The sequence below is a fragment of the Protomyctophum parallelum genome (assembly GCF_964188405.1).
Source record: "Protomyctophum parallelum genome assembly, chromosome: 11".
Lineage (NCBI taxonomy): Eukaryota > Metazoa > Chordata > Actinopteri > Myctophiformes > Myctophidae > Protomyctophum > Protomyctophum parallelum.
The window spans coordinates 25,316,997-25,338,508 of NC_139707.1; the positions used below are offsets into that span (position 1 = coordinate 25,316,997).

General features: G+C 41.6%; 2 protein-coding genes across 2 annotated transcripts; both read right to left on the minus strand.

The window, feature by feature from the left end:
- Positions 1 to 4,359: 4,359 nt before the first annotated feature.
- Positions 4,360 to 5,451, minus strand: LOC310867175 (putative ATP-dependent RNA helicase ddx6; the record flags this gene model as incomplete). Its single annotated transcript, XM_083777036.1, has 1 exon — positions 4,360 to 5,451. The coding sequence occupies one exon, from the start codon at positions 5,449 to 5,451 to the stop codon at positions 4,360 to 4,362; it is 1,092 nt and encodes a 363-aa protein (XP_083633162.1).
- Positions 5,452 to 7,544: 2,093 nt separating this feature from the next.
- On the minus strand, positions 7,545 to 21,512 carry parp14rs1 (poly(ADP-ribose) polymerase family member 14-related sequence 1; the record flags this gene model as incomplete). The annotated part of the gene is made up of 14 exons (XM_083776733.1): positions 7,545 to 7,834; positions 9,763 to 9,940; positions 10,607 to 10,746; positions 11,517 to 12,128; positions 12,378 to 12,683; positions 15,380 to 15,556; positions 16,592 to 16,654; positions 16,960 to 17,106; positions 17,577 to 17,643; positions 18,125 to 18,346; positions 18,461 to 18,691; positions 18,843 to 20,191; positions 20,573 to 21,118; positions 21,503 to 21,512. The coding sequence occupies 14 exons, from the start codon at positions 21,510 to 21,512 to the stop codon at positions 7,545 to 7,547; spliced, it is 4,338 nt and encodes a 1,445-aa protein (XP_083632859.1).

Consider the following 21,512-nt stretch of genomic DNA (forward strand, 5'->3'; position numbering starts at 1 on the left):
CTCTCTGGTATGAATGTGACCTAAATTGAGAGTTAATGCTTTATGCTGTCAACATGTTACTTTTTTCGTTTCGGATCCGATCCCGATACCACAATGTCTGTGTTAGCCGATACCGAATACCGATATCAGAGAATAATATTTATAATAATACAAAAAGAAAAAAGATCTTATATTGAAGTCCACCGACCGGGAATAGTGTTAGCTATAGTTATAATGTTAATATAACTAGTCTTTCTGCAGTGGTTGGAGGTGGTCTTCCTATTCTTCCTGATCACATTTAGACCCTGGTGTTGGATAGAACAACCTGCCTGGAGCTCCTATAAGTGCAATATAGTCCCATGTCAAGTAGGGACTGAAAGGTAGGAATTTGATCTCTCATATGTCAGAGACTCAGAATTCAATCTCAGGGTGTATAAAAGGAATACCGGATATCTCACCCCGGTGAGATGTCTTCACTTTCTGAGACGGCGAAGTGAGTTGTCTGAACTTTTCGCTGAGATTATTTATTTATTTAACAGTAAAATCCGGAGAAACACTGTTGTAAGGAGAAGAGCTCTCTCTCTCTCACTCACGGTTCCCAAAGTGGGGTCCGCGGACCCCTAGGGGTACTCGACGCATAGCCAGGCCAGGGGGTACCCGAAATAATTCCCACATTAGTGTTTTTTATTTCTCATAAATGCGCAAACATGGTGAAACAACCACAGAGTCACATAGAGAGCAGTGGTAGAACTACGTTAGCCAAGCTAGCTGCTGCCTGCTAACGATGCAAACAACAGCCTTGCCTGTCGTGTGTGTGTGTGTGTGGGGAATAGCATTTTACTGTGTCATAAATATATTTACATCTGTAGCCTATATTGTGATTGTGCTATCATGCCTAGACTTAATTATAACTTATTGTAGACATTGTTGTTGTAATGTTCTGAAAATGCAATAAAATAGACTACTTCAATATCCAATAGGAACTATATGTCACCATTAGTTCTAAATGCACGCCTTTTTCCATTACTGGATACATTTTTCCCTTTATTTATTTAGTTCTTTATATGATGATTTCCTGCATATGCCTCAGACGAGCTGAAACCCTTCGTTGACTACATGCGGTCCACCTGGATAAGTGGCCAGTGGAAGCCAGAGCACTGGTGTATGTACAAGTGTGCCATCAGGACGAACAATGATGTCGAGGGGTGGCATAACCGCCTAAATCGGAAAGCACAGCAAGCAAACTTGCCAGTTTATCTGCTCATCGATTTGCTGCACAAGGAAGCTACCTTGTGTGGAGATGCTAACCAAAATGGGACAGCACACTGCAGCTATGACAACTTTTTCACTTTCTACTTTTTCACTGAAACAGTGTTTTTGTACATGTTTACCTTTTTTTTATATTTTTTGTAAAAAAAAATTGTCTGCCCAAAACTGTTGTTTCTATATTTAAATAAAATACATTACATTTGACCGTACATTTGACTCTTGTGTTATATTCTTGTGAAATATTCAGTAAAGTATTCTGGTGAAATATTCAGTAAAGTATATAAAAGAGCTCCAAAAGTACATATTCAGTCAGACAACTCACCCCGAAAGTGAAGACAACTCACCCCGGAAAGTGAAGACATCTCACCCCGAAAGTCCAGACATCTCACCCCGGGGTGAGTTATCTGCACTTTTTGGTGAGTTGTCTGCACTTTTTGGTGAGTTGTCCGGACAACTCACCAAAAAGGGTAAAAGGGGTGAGTTATCTTGTTACCGTATAAAAGTGCACTGCACATATCTTTTAATAGTGACATGTTGAAAGTTTGTACAACTGCTATTTTTGAATAGCCAATGTATAAATTATGGTTAAAATGATTGTGATGTTCAGCCACTAGCCCACTAATACATCAGACAACGATTTGTCAATATGGCTGCTGTGAAAAAACCCCACCTATTGGACATGTTGGACTGACTTTAGACAGTGTTTATTCTCCACCACCACCATTAATAAATAGGAATGTCTTTGGTTCGAATGGTGGAACAAGTGAGTGAGTGAGTGAGTGAGTGAGTGAGTGAGTGAGTGAGTGAGTGAGTGAGTGCATGCATGCATGCGTTGTATTTTGTACTTTACCCAAAAAGAGATACATTCAGGTCTAATACATTCAAATCCAGATAAATAAAACGTTTTTCTTTTCTTTCTTTCTTTTTTCAAATGTATATATAATTAAAAAAAGATCAGACCCGTCTGAAGTGAGTGGTATACTGTACTGTACTGTACTGTACTGTACTGTACTGTACTGTACTGTACTGTACTGTACTGTACTGTACTGTACTGTACTGTACTGTACTGTACTGTACTGTACTGTACTGTACTGTACTGTACTGTACAAGCTCTCCTCCCTGGCCTCTGTCTGTGTGTTAGGCTGCACAACAGTGACACTCTAACCTGACTCCTCCAGATGGGGCAGCAGAGAGTACACAGGGGTTCTCTCTGCTGCCCCATCTGACGGAGTCAGGTTAGTGACACTCTGCATAACAGTGACAATTGGTGGTGACAATATGCTACTTCCGTGCTCGGACACAGGGACACACCGTAGAGTATATATTAATAGAGACGGCACCCGGAGGAAACCCTGAGGTGAAATGGACATAGTGGCCGAATTTGGGATTGCAGCGCTGGGCCAAACACATGAACGCGCTGGTCCGTTGACTATCATTGCGCACGTTCATGATGACACGTGAATGCTGTTTCAGTGCAATGATAGTCAACAGCCAGCGCGTTCATGTGTTTGGCCCAATCAATCCCAGAATTCACTCTGTCCTACCCGGAAGGAGGAGTGAAATCGCCTCATGCGCTTTTGAGCAACTTAATGTGGATGGGAGGAGAAATCCGGTGCCGTCTCTATAAATATATACTCTAAGGGACACACACATAGCTGTCTATAGGAGTGGTTGCACCACTCAAAAAATACATTGATGTTATCATGAAATATCCTGTATGACCCCTGATTGGTTGTCTGCTTCTGGTTGTGATGTGGGTTTGTAGTTGAAGGACAGTCTGTTTGCTGCAACAAATACAGCATTGTATGTTATAAATATTGTAAGTCACCTCAGATACTGTACGTTACAATAATAATCTGTCAGCTCAATGTGTTACACATTTATGTGATGATGTGATGTGACAAATACAAATTATTTTGTATATCTCACCAACAGTTCTCATTACAAAGTAAAATTATGTCACCTGTAGTTCAGATATTACTGTCTATTTATTATAATAGGAATTAGGACATTTATTTTTTGTAAAATGTAATCTACTTTTTTTGGTTAGATGATTAACAACATCAAGTTAAGTTTTTCTACAGTTATAGTTTTTCTACAGTTATAGCCTCCAAATCAGCTTTCAATTCCTGTTTTAACAATACATTAAATTATTTAATTAATTAATTTAATTAATTTGATTGGGTAAAGCGTACAGTGGTTCTCAAACTTTAATTTCAAGGACCCCCATAACTGAGTGTACAAATGGAACCAGATGAACCAAATGAAACCTAACCCGGTCCATTTGTACACTCAGAGTTAAAGACCTGTATGGGGCCATAAACCACACAAGGACACTTGGAGACCCTTCCAGTGAGCCAACATGCACAATAGCAGCAGCCTGACTCTGTTCGACCAGAATGGAACAGAGCCTTCATTAGAATCACCAGTGACACCTGAAGGAAGTAGGGAAGGGGCCCAAGTTATTTCCAAAATGGCGTGTGCATTATCAGTCCAACAAGTACAACAGGTATTGCACAAACGAGAGGCGCATGCATTCCCAACTTGCATCGTACCCACTGGGTATTGTGGGTAATCTAACAAGAAGTGGCCTAAAACAGCAGTCGCGTTATAGAGGGCCATTTAGAGTGGTGCGACATGTCGTTTACAGGCTGTTGTCAGTGGAAGAGGCCAAGACAGCATTGTTCACGTGAAACCAACTTAAGCCTTCACTCTTTCATGGTGAAATCAAATCCAGATTTATAAAAGGGAAAAAAAGAAAGAAATTAAAGAAAAAAACCACATTAAAAGCATGGTAAGTCAGGGTCTAATAACGGCGTGACACCTCTGTTGATCTTGGACTCAATGATCTAAGACGTATCTATCTATGACCCAAATACCCAAATTTGGGTACGGTTTCAGCCTGATCGAACGCCATTGACCTCCATTTTAAAATGAACGTTAATTAGAAAAACTCTTGTGACAATAAAGATCTTATCTTATCTTATCAGGATGGAATAATGATAAATCAAACAGATGAATGACTATAGAGATCATTTGAACCGATTTGCATGATATTCGGATAAAATCTTAAGGAGTAATATCAAAACAATTCTCTGAGCTGCTCAGATACTATGCCACATATAAACTCTTGTCAACTATGCTGGGGATGGGTTTAATGGCTGCTCCTAGTTGCTCCTCAATGCCCTTGAGGTTGAAACAGTCATCATAAGTGATCAGGTTGATGGCAAGACCCAAATGTCCAAAACGGCCAGATCGGCCGATGCGATGAAGGTACGTTTCCCCCAGCTTGGGAAAGTCAAAGTTTATGACAACGTTGACAGATTGAATGTCGATTCCTCTCGTGAAGAGGTCAGTACAGACAAGATTCCGGCACAGGCCATTTCGGAAGTCATGGAACACGCGATTGCGGTGCTCCTGTCTCATTTTTGAATGAATGTAGAAACATGAGTAGCCCAGCTGGGAGATCTTCTTGGCCAAGAGCTCTACTCTGTGAGAGGAGTTGCAGAAGATTATGGACTGGTTTATCTGGAGCTTGGCAAACAAAGTGTTAAGGCAGTGAACCTTTTGCTTTTCAGTCACGTAGACATAATATTGAGTTACCCCTTTCAGGGTAAGCTCCTCCATCAGGTTAATCTCATACGGTTTATGCAAATGAGAATTCATAAACCTCTGCGCACTGTTGGGGAAAGTTGCAGAGTAAAGAAGGATCTGTCTCTGTTTAGGCAGGAAGCGCAAAATGTCCTCCATCATCACCACAAAGTCCTGAGACAGGAGCTTGTCTGCCTCATCCAAGATGATCATTTGCACCTGGTTGACTTTGGCCACTCCCTTCTTGATCAGGTCCAAGATCCTCCCAGGGGTGGCGATGACCACATGTATCGTTTTGTCAAGTCTCATAATGTCATCACGTAGGTTGGTTCCACCTGTGGTTGACATGATCTTCACCCCACCCATATGTTTGCTGACCTGGATACAGATTTGGCTCACCTGCAGAGCCAGTTCTCTCGTAGGCACAATGGCCAGAGCCTGTATGCAGTTTTTCGTCAGGTCAATGCGTTCAAGTAAGGGAATAAGGTAGGCTCCGCTCTTTCCTGTGCCATTCTTGGCTCTGGCCATGATGTCCCTTCCTGACAGTGCAATGGGAATGCTCTCCTCCTGGATTGGGGATGGTTCTTCCCAGCCCATCTCAAAGATTCCCATAAGAAGCTCCCTCTTTAGGCAAAGATCTTCAAAATCATTTCCTCTAGTTGCGGTCACATCTGAGGTTTTAATTCTTGTGTCCTTTGGGAGGAGTTTCAAATATTTCTTCCAGTCATCTCTAGCCTTGACGGTGTTAGCTGTGGGGGCTGGCTGGCAGCTACCATTGTTAATTCTGTTGGAGCCATTTATTTGTCTTAGTTGCTGGTATTGTGGACCTCCTCTACCTCTGCCTAGTATTCCAACAGGCTTAACGGTATGCTGACCATTCTGATTGGTCAAGCTCCAATTAACTGGGTTCTCAGTTCTGGCATTTACACAACGCATCTCCTCTAAAAGTGAGTTCAGTCCTTGGGAATACACAAGCTTCGACGAATCCCCTTTGGTAACAATTATCCAAAAGCAATGTATTTATTGTGTTTATTTCGCTAATAGTTTTCAAGTACTGGCCAACCACCTAAACAGTCTTGTTTAGTTTAAAGCCACCTTGAATTTCTTTCAGGTTGTTGTTTTTACCCTCTGACTGCTGGAGTGTGCATTTAACTTTGTGAAGTTTATCAAGCTCAGTGCAATTTCTTTTTCTGACTTCCAAGAGGTCTGTGGAACAAAACTTAACTTATGACTATATCATCAATGATGTCACATGTTGACATCATTGCTGATGTCACTAAGGCCAAAACAACTGCAGGGAATAGTTATTATCTCTGTCAGGCCGACAGTGGCTAAAACTGCATTATGGCGGAATGGCGTGTGTCCTATGTGGATCTCAGATGTCATGTGGCCAGCCTGTGAGGTCAGTCGACTATATGATGTATGACATATGACTCAAACCTTTGCAATGTTTCAGCACAATCAGAGCTCCACTCACTTTCATTATGAAAAGTCAAATTATATATAAAAAACACACCTGTGTGAAGTGAGGGGCGCTCTTATCATTATCATCTCATGAACAACTGCATTTATGGGATTGGTAAATTATTGCAATCCAATTCAAATGAGATTTATGTTTAGTTATTGTACATTTAGTATTATGGTTAAAACATTGAGAGCTTCTGCTCAGACAGTGACGCTGTGTTGTGGGGTAGCTGTGGAAACCCCTGCCAATGTCGCTGTGCATGGCAGCCTGCATTCAACGACTAGTCTGCCTGTCTGCCTTTCTCTTTTGGGGGGGCTGGGTACCACAAAATTACAGCGAAATTTCCGGCCGTTTGGCTATCAAACATGGGCCTACAGGATCAAAGGTTTCAAGGCATACAAAGGTGGGTTTTGTGGATTGGTATATGTTGATGGTAGGCATCTTGGTTTATTTAATATTTAGTTCTGCTAGTGGAAGAAGTAGTATAAATACATTAAGCCTGGTGCATGTTGCGTTGTTAATCCTCTTGGCAGACCAATCATACCAAATTGTAATGAACTGTACTTTACTGTGCTTAATCAATCAAAGCCAAGGAGTAAGTCTTGCGGAAATTCAGTCGCAGAGAAAGTTTTAATGAAAAGTTTATAAATGCTTAATAACTCAGTGATCCTAAACAGATATTTTCGAGTTTCATATTTCATATGAAACTCTTTGTTTGTCATTAATCAGTCATTTGGAGTGCTTTGGCAGCCGTTTCACCATACAATATGAAGTCAGTTGTGATTAATTAAATCAATGCTGCAATGGTGTAATATATTTCACCAACTGGACTTCAGATACTTTTCATTAGTTTAACATTAACCATTATATATGACCCAGTGTTTTATCATGCTGTTCTGTTCTTATACAATCTGATAAAAGTGTTCAGTGTTATCTGGAATGTATATATATATGCTTGAAGACTACAGAAGAATCAGAAGGAAACATACAGTATACAGTGGCCCTTACCATATTCAAAACCTCAGCACCATGATTAGAGAATGAATTAGATGCAACTAGAATGATGAACAAAGAGCATTATGATCAACAGCAACATGTCAAATAAATGTAGGCAAAAATGACCATTTAAACATCGGTTGGTCCTTAGAATCACTAATGCTTATTAAAGATTACTTATGCTATGGTATTAATTACTAAGCTAGGAAAAATGTAAGGCACCTTATTTCCATGCCCTCTCTCTCTACATGCTTTTCTTAAATCTAATTAAGTATTCAGGATAGGCCATGGAGTCGTGGAAGATGACAAACAGGTTTGGGTTTTGCATGTTGTCCACAACACTGTCAAAAAGGTTGGAGCTATTGGGCTTGGCTGGTGGCACGATCATGTCCTTCTTGCCAGGAGTGTAGTCTCCAGTCAAGACACGGCAGAGATACATACACTTCTGCCCCTGCAGATCCGGTTTGGAATATATGTCCTGGACGGAATAACTGGCTTCTACAGCAAAGTAGGTGCCATTGCCATAACAAGCAGCTGAAAATACAGAGAAGAAGAAAGCGTGTTTTAGCCATGGTATCTTCATGGCATAAAGGCCACATGAAGACAATTCTTTACACAAGAACAGTTCTGAATTTAGTCTTCTTTTCCAATGTAGGTGGGATATTTCTTTGCCTATGTCTTTCTTTCTTTCGATGGGACAATGCACATTAATACACTGTTTCTGATACATGAAAAATCACACATGTGCGAAGTGAGGGGCGCTCTTATTATCATATTCATACATCATCTCATTCCAGCCATTCACAATTTGCGTCCTCACTTTTGTCTTCAATGTTTGTGTTTACACAAACACTCAAAACTGGCCATTCATTGTCAATGGCATTCAATTTGTATGTTTGCACAAACACTCAAAACTGGCCATTCATTGTCAATGCTCAATGGCATGTATAGCAATGTATGGCAATGTATTCAAAGATTATGTTGCTATATCCTACTGTACATAGCAACAAAAAGGCAAAAATGGGTTCCTATCTTGAATGGTAAAATCAGACCTGTCTGAAGTAAGTGGTGCAACAGCGCCCCCCCTTGGTACCCTAAACATAGGGACACGGACAGACAGAGCCAGGGACGGACATTGCTGTTTCTTGAAGTGGTTGCACCACTTAAAAATCCCAAAAGGGGTTCCCGTCCTGGATTATCCCATACATGAAAGAGTGAAATAATCAGCTGATCTCGTGATCAGCTGATAAATTTCACTTCCAGGTAAGGTCAATGATTGGCCAATAACTGGGAGCAATTGGTCAGTAATTGCCCAATAACTGCGAGACCCTCTCAGAGGATCGAAGCACTCAAAATCCCTGATATTGACTGACTGCATTCCTGACTGCATTCTTTTCAGAATTCAGCAAACTACCAGTGACCACACCTGGCTGGCACACGTGCTGCATTTGTCTTTCTACAGGCAAAGTGAGCAGTTTATTGGCAACTGTCCAAATGCTTGCGGTTACCCTATTGCCAAGAGGAACCTTCTGTTTGGTATGCCTATAAGCAATGTTGTTGGACAAGGTGATGTGTGCACACTGCACACAGTCACCTCAACTGATCCAATTGCCAGTGTCGCATACATTTTCTTAAAGATGGAGTGCAACAATTTTTATATTTTTCCAGTTTTTTATGTGTCTATGAGGTGACAGTACTTCATTAGACACCCTGGAGTCGTTTTTATGTGCAATGGTGTATTAACCTTGTATTTAGGGTTTCTTCCTGGAGGCTGAACCCTTGACAGTGAAACGGGCCAATGAAATAAACAGTAATATAGTGACATCACATTATCAGCCCCTCCCCTAACCCCTCCCCCTTTATCATACAACTACAGCTGTGGGTGCGGCTTCAGTTCAGGTGGATCACCACCCATCACCAGGCAAACCAGGTGATGGTTTTCATCAGAGTCATCAAATGACTCTGATGAAGACCGCAAGGTCGAAACGTTAGTCGTTTTGTATACTCAGCACCTAAATAAAAGGCTCTAAATGTCCGTGCTGCTCCAGTCTCTTCTCCTAACGCCAGGGCTCCACTGGGCGCGTCTGCGTTGCGTCTGCGTCGCGTCTCCGTCAGCGTCGGGAATGTGCCCTTTTAATCAATGGAGGGTGGCTCCACTGCCCGCGTTGCGTCGCGTCTCCGTCACCATAAAATTGAACCGTTTAGTTTTTTGACGCACGCACGCGTGACGCAACGCGCCCAAACGCGCCTAGTGGAGCCCTGGCGTTATGCAAGTAATTCTCTGTCTTTTGGATCAATCTCCGTCCTGGGCACATAACGTTAATTAATAGGATGGAGATCTCCATTCTGGGCAATATTAACAATCACCACCTAGAATATTGTCCCGACAAATTAGTAAATTACTGAGTTCCACAACAACATGCACACTATTCTAGACTCATTTTACAAGGTATAACTCTCACCATTAGTCTTCCCAGCATAACTCCTGTTGAAGCCTTTATCGTTGATGATGTCAATATGGGTTGGGCAGGTGCCATGGAAGAGGCGTCTCTCGTTGTTATTATGGCCGTTTCTCTGATCCATATCCTGCTTCTTGAGTTGGATGCTCTTCCACAAAGTTGGGTTCTGTATCCTCTCAATCTGGGGGAGAATAAAAATACTTGGTTGTTCCTCTTCTGTGGCTGGTTATATTTTAATGACTGTTATTACCAAGTGGGACAGTCTACAATGATGTGGGTTACTCTCATATATCTCTGCGTTTGTTTGTTAGCTGCCTGTAGACTCATCAGATATGAGCATATGAGCTACAGCCAATTAGCCTGTGCCCCAGTGCATATTTACCCACAAAGTGCAGGGTGATTTTTTTCTTTGCATGTATGAATTATTATATTTACATTTGAGAAATGTAATATTTATATAAAGCTATAGCATGGGGAAAGGCAGGCAGCAATCACACCAAGAAGCATTGCTACAGACCTTTTACTTTAATCTATCTGGACTTTTATCATTCTCAATGCATGTATTAATGTGTGAGACACAATATCTTGATCATTGTGGTGAATCTGGGACATTTTCAGTAGCAATGGAACACTAGCATTGCAGAAGCTATTCTGGAGTCTGCATAATGATTGACTTAAAACATGGATCTTGACTTGAGTGAATTGCTACAAATAGCATACAGTATTTTGCATTATTATTACTGAAAATGTCTTTAAGCCTTATTTAAGTGAAGTAAGTGGAAATCCAGCCTAAGGGAGTTGTTGCATAGCAAGCAAGGGTTACAGTACATATAAACAAATTGACTACCTTAATAACAGTTTCGTTACATGAGTCACTGAACAGAGCCTGGACTTCATTGTGCTCTGGGCTTCCAGGCTGGACGGTGAAGGTTTCGCACGGTGTGTTGGCTGTCATGACATTCCAGTGCAGAGGCATATTGTTAGCATCTGAATGTAGAGTTCAAAGCATTAAAATCAATTACAGAGGTAAATCAGGCCATTTAGTATTTTAAAACTCTTGGAATTAGTTTTAATTATACAACAGGTCGTTTCAAGGAAGCAATTTGATTGGTTGAAACAGCCTTGTAGCTGTGCATTAAACGAGCATAAAGGAACACCTAATCAAAACATAGAAATCAGCGGACTGGGTTGCTAGGCTAGCAAGTTTCTTGGGACATTTGTGGTCGTAGTGGCTACATCTGTCCAAAACATTGTGATTCTTTTAGTGATTATCTTAGTTTTGAGGGTAATTGCAATATTACACTCGGGTGTTCTTTACTGTCGTTAATGCACTTTTGCACTGCCTTTCCTGCAGCATCGCAGGCATGCATTAATGATGGTAAAGAACTCCCTCTCCTGTAATATCGCTTAATCAACTGGAGCACCAGATTGTGCGGTTTGCCACACCAGGACATTTCAGATGGGGTTAACCTATACATACATGGCCCTCTACATAACCGATCTAATTGAATACTGCATACCAAGCCATAAATACTGGGGTGCATACTAAGTTTAGACTAGTCATTGGTTAGACATGGGTTAAGGTTAGGGTTAGGTGTGCTGCCCCGTGGAGGTTAGGGTTAGGGTGAGGGTTTGAGATGGGTTGTAGTTGTAGGACTAATGACTGGTCTAACCAATGACTAGTCTAAACCAAGTACTGTCTAAACTAAGTACTGCATACTTACTACATACTTACGTACTTTTCTTACGCAACTTACCGTTCAGTTTGTCAATGCGCCTGATTTCCAGACTTGAGCCTTGCTCATCTTTTGCAGTTCCATGTGGCATTGTGAGAAAGTACATTTGACCCTGGACAGTGACTTCTACAAGAGGCAGATTATTATCCATTGCCTGCTCTAGGTAGTAGTTGTTTTTGGGGTCGAAGCTCTCGAACTGAAGCCCTTGAGCCTTGTATTGCCATTCTGCCTTTGTGCCAGCCGATTCTACCTGTCTCCTAAACTCCTCCTTTACTCTGGCCCTCTTCATCATCTCCTGGATGGCACCAGTGGCTTTTACCACATCCTTGGAGAATCCCTTGATGGTGAGGGTGGCTTCGCCCTTCTTGCGTTCTATCTTTATCCAGATGGCCATCGTTGACTGCATGCTGCTGATGCGCTCAAGGTCTGCTTCAGAGAAGCTGAGGACTATATTGTCATCAATGGAGTGAACGACCTGCTCGTGGGATATCAGGTCACTGATGTGCTGTTTGGCTGACTGAACTTTGGCTGGCGACTCTCCACAGATGTGGAAGCAAACACAGTCCACTTCTGGGTTTTCAATGACAAAGTCTTCTTCTTTCTGTGGGCTGCTGGCACTTCCCATGAAAAATGCTGCAGGAATTAGTTCAGAATGTCAGATAAGCATATTATTTAACACGGTCATACAATGAAAATACATACAAATTGTACCACTGGTACAACCTTAACAGATTAACATAAAATACTTCATAAATATTTAGCTCCATTTAGAAGGGAATTCTAAACAAATTACAATTACCATAGTGTCAGGCACCAGGTCAAGAGATTTTTAAAATTCAAACGAATCCTCAAACTGATCATCTCTAACGAGCTGTCACCTACCTTTTATCTGGCCAATCCAGCTCCAGGATGAAGGCCCTTTGTGCTTCTGGTGCATGCCTTTGTCCGTCTGGCCGGCGCCTTTGTCCTTCTGGCCGGTGCCTTTGTCCGTCTGGTCGGCGCCTTTGTCCTTCCGGCCTGTGCCTTCTTTCTTCTGCATACTGCTGTGGAAGTCCTTCAGCATTTGTGACTGAAAGATAACTATCCGGATAGTTTTCAGACTAGGGTTCTGACTGCTCTGACTCAACACATCCACCACTGCATCCAACATGGCGTCAGCCACTTGGGTTGCCTGTACGTTGCCTTGACCTAAAACCGCATAACACATGGCTTTGTTAAGGAAAACAGCAAAATTCCTACACAGAAAATATCAAAGGATCTTGCTTGTGGGTTCAACCAAACAACAAAATAATTCTTTAGTTCGATGAGATTTCTGATGGGCCTGGTACGTAAATATCAACAATTAGCATTACTTGGGACCGCACGTCGCAGTTATTATGAAATCGTGTATTTCCCGTCAGTCAATTACGCCCCATATCTGGTCATGCCTCGTGACATCACGTGATGTCATCAATATTAAGCCCATATATGGAGATCCCTGAGGTCATCAATATTGGCCAGCAACTCTACATCTCACCTCAAACCCATAGATCTCCATATATGTAGCTGACCTGTTCTGACATTCCATATGTTTTGCTTTCCCCATCCATCCTTCCTCTTCGATGTCTCCCTTTGACTGATACCTGTCCATTTAAACATCAGCCCCGCTGCCACCCTTAGATCTCCATATGTGGAGCTGACCTGTTCTGACATATGTTGATCTGACCATCAAACCCTGTACACTCAAGACACGCTCCATATATGGCCAGTACAGAATTCATTCCATATGTTGATCTGACCCCCAGCGCTCGCCCAGCAGTCTGTGCTGACACCCAGTCGGATATGTTGATCTGACCCCCTCATTCCAAAACGCCAGCGCTTGCCCAGCAGTCTGCTGTGACCCAGGTGGACCTCGCCCTTTAGAGCGAGGTCGCTTCTCGCCCCCAGGCGTCTTACTGGTTATACGCAGACTACATTGTTAATACAATGCTAATTTAATGGAGCTCATAGCTGAAGTTCAGGAGCAGGACCACACCTCCAACGCATATACCTCCACCTCCTATCAAGCAACCTCCAATCAGGCCACCTCCACCCCTATATTAATAGCTCATCTAACCTTGGCTCTCCCCCACCACATTTCTCATCCTACTCCCCCTCTCTCTCACCTTCCCCCTACACTGCCTACAGGTTCCTGACGGGGGTCCGACGTTCCCGGGAGCATGCCGGATCCCGAAGCCTCCCCACCTCGGCTCAAATCCCTGGCGCCGTCGATGGCCCGTTGCGGTTGTGTTCATAATCATGTCCTTCGTCCCGTCATCAATAACCCTGTTAAATGTTTTCATTGGTGGTGTGGTCCTTGATAGTGAATTATGTGATTAAGCTAAAATGATAGGTCAGCTTCCTCCCCAATGCTCCTGACCAGTGTTGGGTGTATAACGTAGTTAAAAATAACACAGATATATAACGAGAATAATTTTTTTGGTAACGGAGTAACCTAATAAGTTAGTTTGCAATTTAGAGCAAACAATTGCATTACTAGTTACATGTAAGACCTACAGTATATTTCCCTGTTTTTTCTGTTAACACAAAGGAAACATAATCCATCTGACACATTTTGCTCTGTTTCCTGAACTAGCCCTTACCCGTTGTGAGATATTTGCCCCTCCCCCCCTTGTGGCCGTGGGGGGTACTGCGCCCGGTGCGTTTTTAATTCACTAATAAATTAATTAATAATCATTAATGTGTCAAATTAAAAAAAAGGGCTCCGTTAAGACCTCCATATTCATATGGTCAATGCCTGTGTGAAAAGTGGGAGCGAGTGGTGCAGGCAATGAGGAGCTACGGCGGTGTTTCTGACAGACAGACAGACAGACAGACAGACAGACATTGTTAGAATTATAGTATGATTATAGTATGATGATGAATGAGCTCTCTCTGTGTCAACGAGAAGTGACAGGCTGCAGCATGCACCATCTTGTCGCAGTGTTACATGGACATCAGTGACCCATTATGCTGTCCATTATGTGTTTTGTATTTGTATGCCTGCTATTGCATGGATTGATCTTTTCTAGGCATGTAACGATATATCATATATCGATACAATCGATAAAAAAAATCATATTCCATCATATTCAAGTGCTTTTGGAGAGAAATGAGAGTCACTTTCAATAGTAGAGCACTGTAGAGGGGAGCTGTGTGTCTTTGACTGCCCAGGTGATGGTCGTTGATGCTCATTAATACATCAAGGAAGGCAATTATGTTTCTGCACTGTCAAATAGATCTACATCTATCCTAAGATGCCATCAATGAAAGCTTTTTTTTTACACGTTAACTCGAGCTAAACAAGGTTCTAAACAAGAAAGCATGTTTGTTGTTGCCTTTGGATATATGATATGTTCTATGCTCTTGTTGTTACAATTTACAATTAGGCAAATAGGCATTTAGCAGACGCTCTTAATCCAGAGCGACTTACATTAAGCAAGAACAAAAAAGCATGGGAATACATCACATAAAAACATTTATCATGGTATGGTATGCGTAAGCTAAGAAAGTAACAGTGGAATATCTATATAATGAAACTATACATATAAACTATACATATATACTACTATGCTATACATATGTACTATGACGTGCTATGACTACATACAATGCAATTATAGTGCTGTCTACATAACATGTTCAGCACTTTGTGACCTTGTCCTTGAAAGGTGCTATATAAATAAAGCTTTATTATTATTATTATGTTTACAGTTGTTGCAAAGAAATTAAGTCATTTTACAGAAATGAGACCCTGGTGGATATATGGCACCTACTGGTTTGACTAGTATTGCTTGTACTGCATGTAGCTACAGACAATGGACACTTTTCCCCCATGTATTCCATATTCTGCAGTTAGATCTCACCTGTACCAAGCACAGGAAAGGAAATGGAGATGTAGGAGTTTTCCATACACGTCTGAAGAGCATCTTTCACAGCCTTGTTGACCATCGCTGGGGTCGACTGTACAACCAGGTGGAGGATCGCCTTGCATTTTAAATTACCTGGCTGGGTCATTATCATGCCTTGCATTCCTTGGGCACCTGAATGTAGACAATGTAGACATGTTTTCCTTTTATAAAAACATAGTAATGTTTACTTTATGTGAAATGTTGAGAAAACTTTCAAATGTCACACTGACATTTAAAATGCCATAAAATATATCCAATAAGGCATATTATAACTCTCAAAATTGCACAAGAATACAATAATAAATGTGAACAGCGTCACTTTGATTACAATTCTGACTAGAACAGTGTACTTTGACCAGCCCTCTCAATATGCAGCAATAAAGCTGTTTCATAATATAACAGTTAAACTACAGTGGGAAGAGGTTCTACCATATCCTTTTCATACAATACACGTGTAATTGTGATGACACCGGCATATAATTATACATAGGGCCCATGTACTGTATGATGAATCGCTTCCTTTATGATGAATTCCTGTTCTGTTCTTTAACTATATAGAAGTGTCTATTTGTACGTCTCTAAATGTTTTGATGAATTGAACATGGTGGACCCTGTTGTAAACAAGTGTAATGCTTAATTGGGTCGTCCACTCACAGTTAACAGTCTTTGTATTGAGTTTGTGCTTGAAATGTACTGTAATTCTGCAAACTGTTAATAAATATTTAAATCAATCAATGAAGGAAGAAAAAAAAGCCAAGGCGACGGTGAAAAGTTGACTCAGTCATATGAAGACACCAAGGATTCATCAGTGATGTACTGAATGGTTTATAAACAGCTTCAAGTCTGTACTACTTCCATGTTGCATAACAGTGACATCACTGTTGAGTCCTTGGTGCAAAATATCGCCTTGTTGGGAAGCTACTGCCTTATATTGTCGACCTGGCTATTTAAACTTTTCAACTCCTATACTTGTTAATGATTGTGGGGAATATGGTGTGCTAGTGCAGGGGTTCTCAACGTTTTTTGGCTGCTTTTTTTCCAGCCATTCAGTTGCAAAAACAACTTTTTATTTATTTATTATTATTATCTGGGGACCCCTCCCCCCCCCTGAGGGGTCACGACCCCTAGGTTGAGAACCCCTGTGCTAGTGTTTCTTAAGGTTCTTACCAAGCTCTTTGCATTCGTCTTCAACATTCTGACCAGCGGCTTCCAGAATGGCCTTGGACACTCCTGGAGTAGCAAAAGACAGAATACAACAAAGAAAGGAATAACAGGAATGAATAACCATTATTTTCCTATGGTGTGTTTGTACTATAACTGTGCACGGAAGCCGCCATGTTTACCCAATCCAATCTTACGGAAGCAGTACTGCGCATGCGCATGTGCATGCGCATGCGGACAGGGCTTCCATAAGATTGCATTGGGAAAACATGGCACAGTCTGACTTCATATGTGATTTTAATGCTTGTTTCAGATTATCTTGGCCGCTAAAACATAAAACAGTATAGCGGAGGGAGAGGTTCCACATGATTTACCTGACTTCAGAGTGAATTTTTCATTAGAAGAGTTGACGATAACGTCAGTCGTCTCCTTAATTATGTCCCCTGTGACAACCTGTATGTCCACACTTCCCATTTTGGTCTCATGCATTCCTGAGCTTGAGATGATTTTGGAAAAGGGACCTTGCACCAGGAAACAAACACAACAATAGATAAACTACAGAGCAAACACTCACCAAAAAGCAATATTTTTGATTCATGAGGCACACAAACTACTTGATGCATACAAAAATAATATTAGTGCTATGTATTAGTCTACTTGCCAGCCCATTGTGAACCCGGCCATGTTGAGTACACCAAGGTTTTATGTTACAAATGTTGAGTATGGGTCCCAGCATTTAGAAACTGCCGGACTTGCATATGTTGAGCAATTTTCATAATTGGCATAATATGTGGTTAGTTAAATTGTCAATAACACAGAACTATCTGTGTTATTGACAATTTGACTAACCACATATTATGCCCAATTGAAAAATTTGAAACAATGTTGCTGGTTTATGCGCATTTCCTTTTGTAAAATGCATATTATTATTATCACTTAGCGAACTTTCAATTATTGCCCACAGTCATTCAAACCAAATCTTGCAGCCTACCTGTACTATGTGTAGTTGGCTGGGAACTACCTGAATGGGTGAGTTTCCTCAATTCATCATTAAAAGCCTGGGGAGAGCAACAGAGAGACATCCGTCATTATCAGCAGCTCACAATGGTGTGTGTGTGTGTGTATATATATATATATATATATATATATATATATATATATATATATATATATACACACACACACACACACACACACACACACACACACACACACACACACACACACACACACACAGTCCCCGACGACACTTTACGTCAAAAGTCCTAACTATTATTCGAAGTATATTTTTTAACACCATAGCTTCCACTGTGTATTTTATGAATTGAACACATTGATAAAATTCCCTGCTTCGTTTCCTTGCTGCGCTTGCCACAGCCATGTGTGAAGGCAAACCGCAGCAAATTAAATATGCAAGAATCGCAACTTCTCGCCACTGTGTATGTGTAATTGTGTATATATTACAAATACACACAAATAATGACATACTACACCATTCTTGACTTCCCGCATTTGAATGAATGCAATGGTTTTGTTTACCTGGATTGTGGATGCATCACTCGGATGAAGGATGATCACTATTGTCTTCAAGTGTTTCGGCTGTTTGCGACTGCTAAACTTCATGACTTCATTCAGCAGTAGAGAAGCAACAAGTTCTTTAGGGAAGCGTAGATTCCCTGTGCCAATGGCCGGGAAGGTTATTGAGGTCAGACCGCGGCTCTCAGTCTGGCTCAAGCAATCCATCAAAATCACTTTCAGCATCTGTAAGACATGCCATGTAGAATTATTTTGTTTCATTTCTATGAAAAAAGCTGAACATTGTCAGACAGACAGATACAATTAAGTAAAATGAAGTAGGTAAGTTGCATACTTTACCTTCTCAGCAGTGCCTTGCCCATTGTCCCACTGTGGTGCGACAGCATGGAAGACCTTGTTGCACTTCAGGTTGCAGCCATTAGTAACAATGACATCACCAGCCTTTCCACTGGACTTCTGGTCAAGCACCAGTGCCTGAAGATTGGGTCCAGCTGCACCAAGGATGGCTTTTGAGACTGCTCCTTGGCCCAGATCAAGTTCTTTACCAATCGTGTTCACGACCACGTCAGTCTAACATGTAAGGAAAGTATTTTAAATCAACAAGGTAGTCTTAAGAAATATATTATCACCTCTAAGAAGTCAAGAGGACCGTGTCAAAAGCTATTAAGACTAATTTACATCAATCTAAACTACATGGGAAATAATAAAGAAAATAGATTACCTTGGCATCCTGGATATTCCCTTTAGTCAACATGATGATCAGCCCCTCATTAGTCACAACTTGATCTGAGTTACTCGTGCTCTGAATGCGAAGAACACCTGTCTTGGTGGGTGTGCTAACACCTGTCTTGGTGGGTGTGCTAGGATGCTTTTGTTGAGAATGACTAACACCGTGGTTTCCAAACTCCGTCCTGACAGCTGTCTCCATAGCCTGAACAGTGTTGTCATCTTTGTCCACAAAATGAATTTTCTTCAAGGTGTTGTCACCACACATGTCTTGACAATGTTCTTTCACTGCTCTGACAATGGTGTCTGCGCATAAGGTGAGGGGAAATCCTGAGTTCACGCTGATAGCAGGCAATGCCACAGAGATATACCCACACTCCTCAGCAAGTTCCAGACTCTTTTTAATAGCTCTTCTCAACTGTCCCACAGCCCTATCACGGTCATATTGGTTGAATCCAGGTCCCACTACATGGATGATGTTTTTGCACACCAGCCTTCCTCCTGCACCAGTCACGACACATTCTCCAGGGTTGAGCTGTCCCTTCTGGGAAATTAGCCTGTCACATTCATCCTGCAACTGAGGGCCAGAAGCATCCAAGAGCGTTCCTGCAAGACCTTCTGTATGCTTCAAGCCCTGATTAGATGAATTTATGACCGCACACACTGGGTAACTGCACATATCAGCCTTGCAAACAGCAATTTCCACTCCATCAATGGTCTCAACCTGGTATGTAGGGCTTGGCACTTTTCCAGGGCTGAGGTCCTGTCCACCATCTGCCCCATCTACCATCTGGACCAAGCAACCATGAATCATGACTGATGCAATATCTTTCTCCTGGAAGAACTTCTTCACTCCTGGATCAGAGACTGTCAAAGTATCAAAGCATAGCGAAGAGACCAAGTCTTCAATGAAGGGCTTGCAATCTGACACATTAAGCCTGGAACCTCTTAGGGAGATGGCTTTGTTCCTGAAAGAAACAACTACCTTGTCTTTCACTTGCTCTGACCAAGCCTTTTTACATTGTTCTTCAATATATCTGGCGATGATGTCAGACTTCACGGTAACCGTTTCTTCAACTTCAGCATTCTGGTGTAAGAAATGTTGAAGTTCACTGTGAACTGGTAATACACTGTCCTTGTAGCCAGACACTGCTACTACCTCAGCTGAGTGAGAGCCAGTTGTCTGAATCTGGATTTTCCTGAATGAACTGTTGGTGTTACTATCCAAACGAGTGACCAGTTCCTGCCACTGAGGCATCGCAAGGACATTAATGTCTTCAATCTTGATGCATTGGGATATCAGGATCATTTTCAGTTGCTCCTCAGCTTCACTCAGATTACTGTCTGAAACAGCAAGGAGATCCACTGTCTTTGCATTTAGCTCAAGCACTGCATTGATTCCTTTTGGTGGGAAAAGTGAGCGTGTAAGGTTTTCTTGATCTCCGTCCATCAAAAACTCAAGCACAAACTGATCTAACACTAAAACCTTTCGTTTTAATGCCATGCTTTCCTTCCCTACCATTGTGCTTGCTCCCAAAACCTCATTGTTTAAACCACAAAATGATAACTCCTGGCTCTCCCCGTCGTAGGTTATTTTTAGCTCTGGATATTGATCCAACAGCCTATCCCGAATGCCATCTTGAGAGAGGATATGGAAAACAGATGGTGTCAATTTGATCTTCTCAGTCATGCTGAACTTTGCTCTCTGGATCATTTTCGCAGTACTGCCCAGTATCTCATTAAGATTCTGTTCCAGTCTGTTCACATCATCCAAGAGGCCAGCCACTGCTAAGACACCATTGTCTTTATCGGGAAGTACTACTACAGCCTCAGTCAACAGCGCCTCTCTAATCTTCACTTCAGACTCTTCCCATGCCATCCCATTCCCAAGCTGAAGCTTCAGAGATTTGAACCTGGACAAAACTCGTTCCAGGGCTATCTTTGCTGCATGTGCCCACTCTGTGATGTCTTTGGCTTTGACATCCTTTTGCTGCAGCAGTGATGGAAGGGGCCTTAAACGTACAGATGATTGTTCTTGGAATTCTGCTTCGCAAAAGTGCTTTGCCAGATCACTGTGGAAGGTCTCTGCAGCCTTGTGGTTGTTAAGGTATGTCCATATAGATTGATCAATGCTCTCAGTGAAGGCAGCTGGGAGTTTCAGTGTGGGTCTATCTTTGCCATAAAGTGCCGAGCCCAAAGAGTCATAAAATGGAAACACTTTGACCGCTTGCTGTTTGATAAGGAGCTTCTCTTCAATTAATTTGGAAACAGCTAAAAGAAAAAGATGAATAATTTTAGTACCATGTTCATTAAATATGATCATTAACTAAAATTCATATAAAACCATTTACATGGAAATGTTTTACTTTCTGTCCTTTACATTATTTAAGAGAAAGGTTCATACATGCTCCAGGGTGGTCCCTACTGGTTTGGGGGCCCCAGTGCCATATGTTGTATCATCACCGTTAGGTATGAGTTTACAATTACACAAACAATATCTCATAATGCAATGGACAGATTGCTATATATAATGCTCTCAGCAAGAATCCTACTGATTCAGGTAACACTGTGGCTTTTGTCCTAGCATCACCCTTATTTTAGGACAATTTCCACAGATGAAAGGGGCTTTAGGAGCTTGTAGTTGTGATTTTAGACTCTCGCTCAT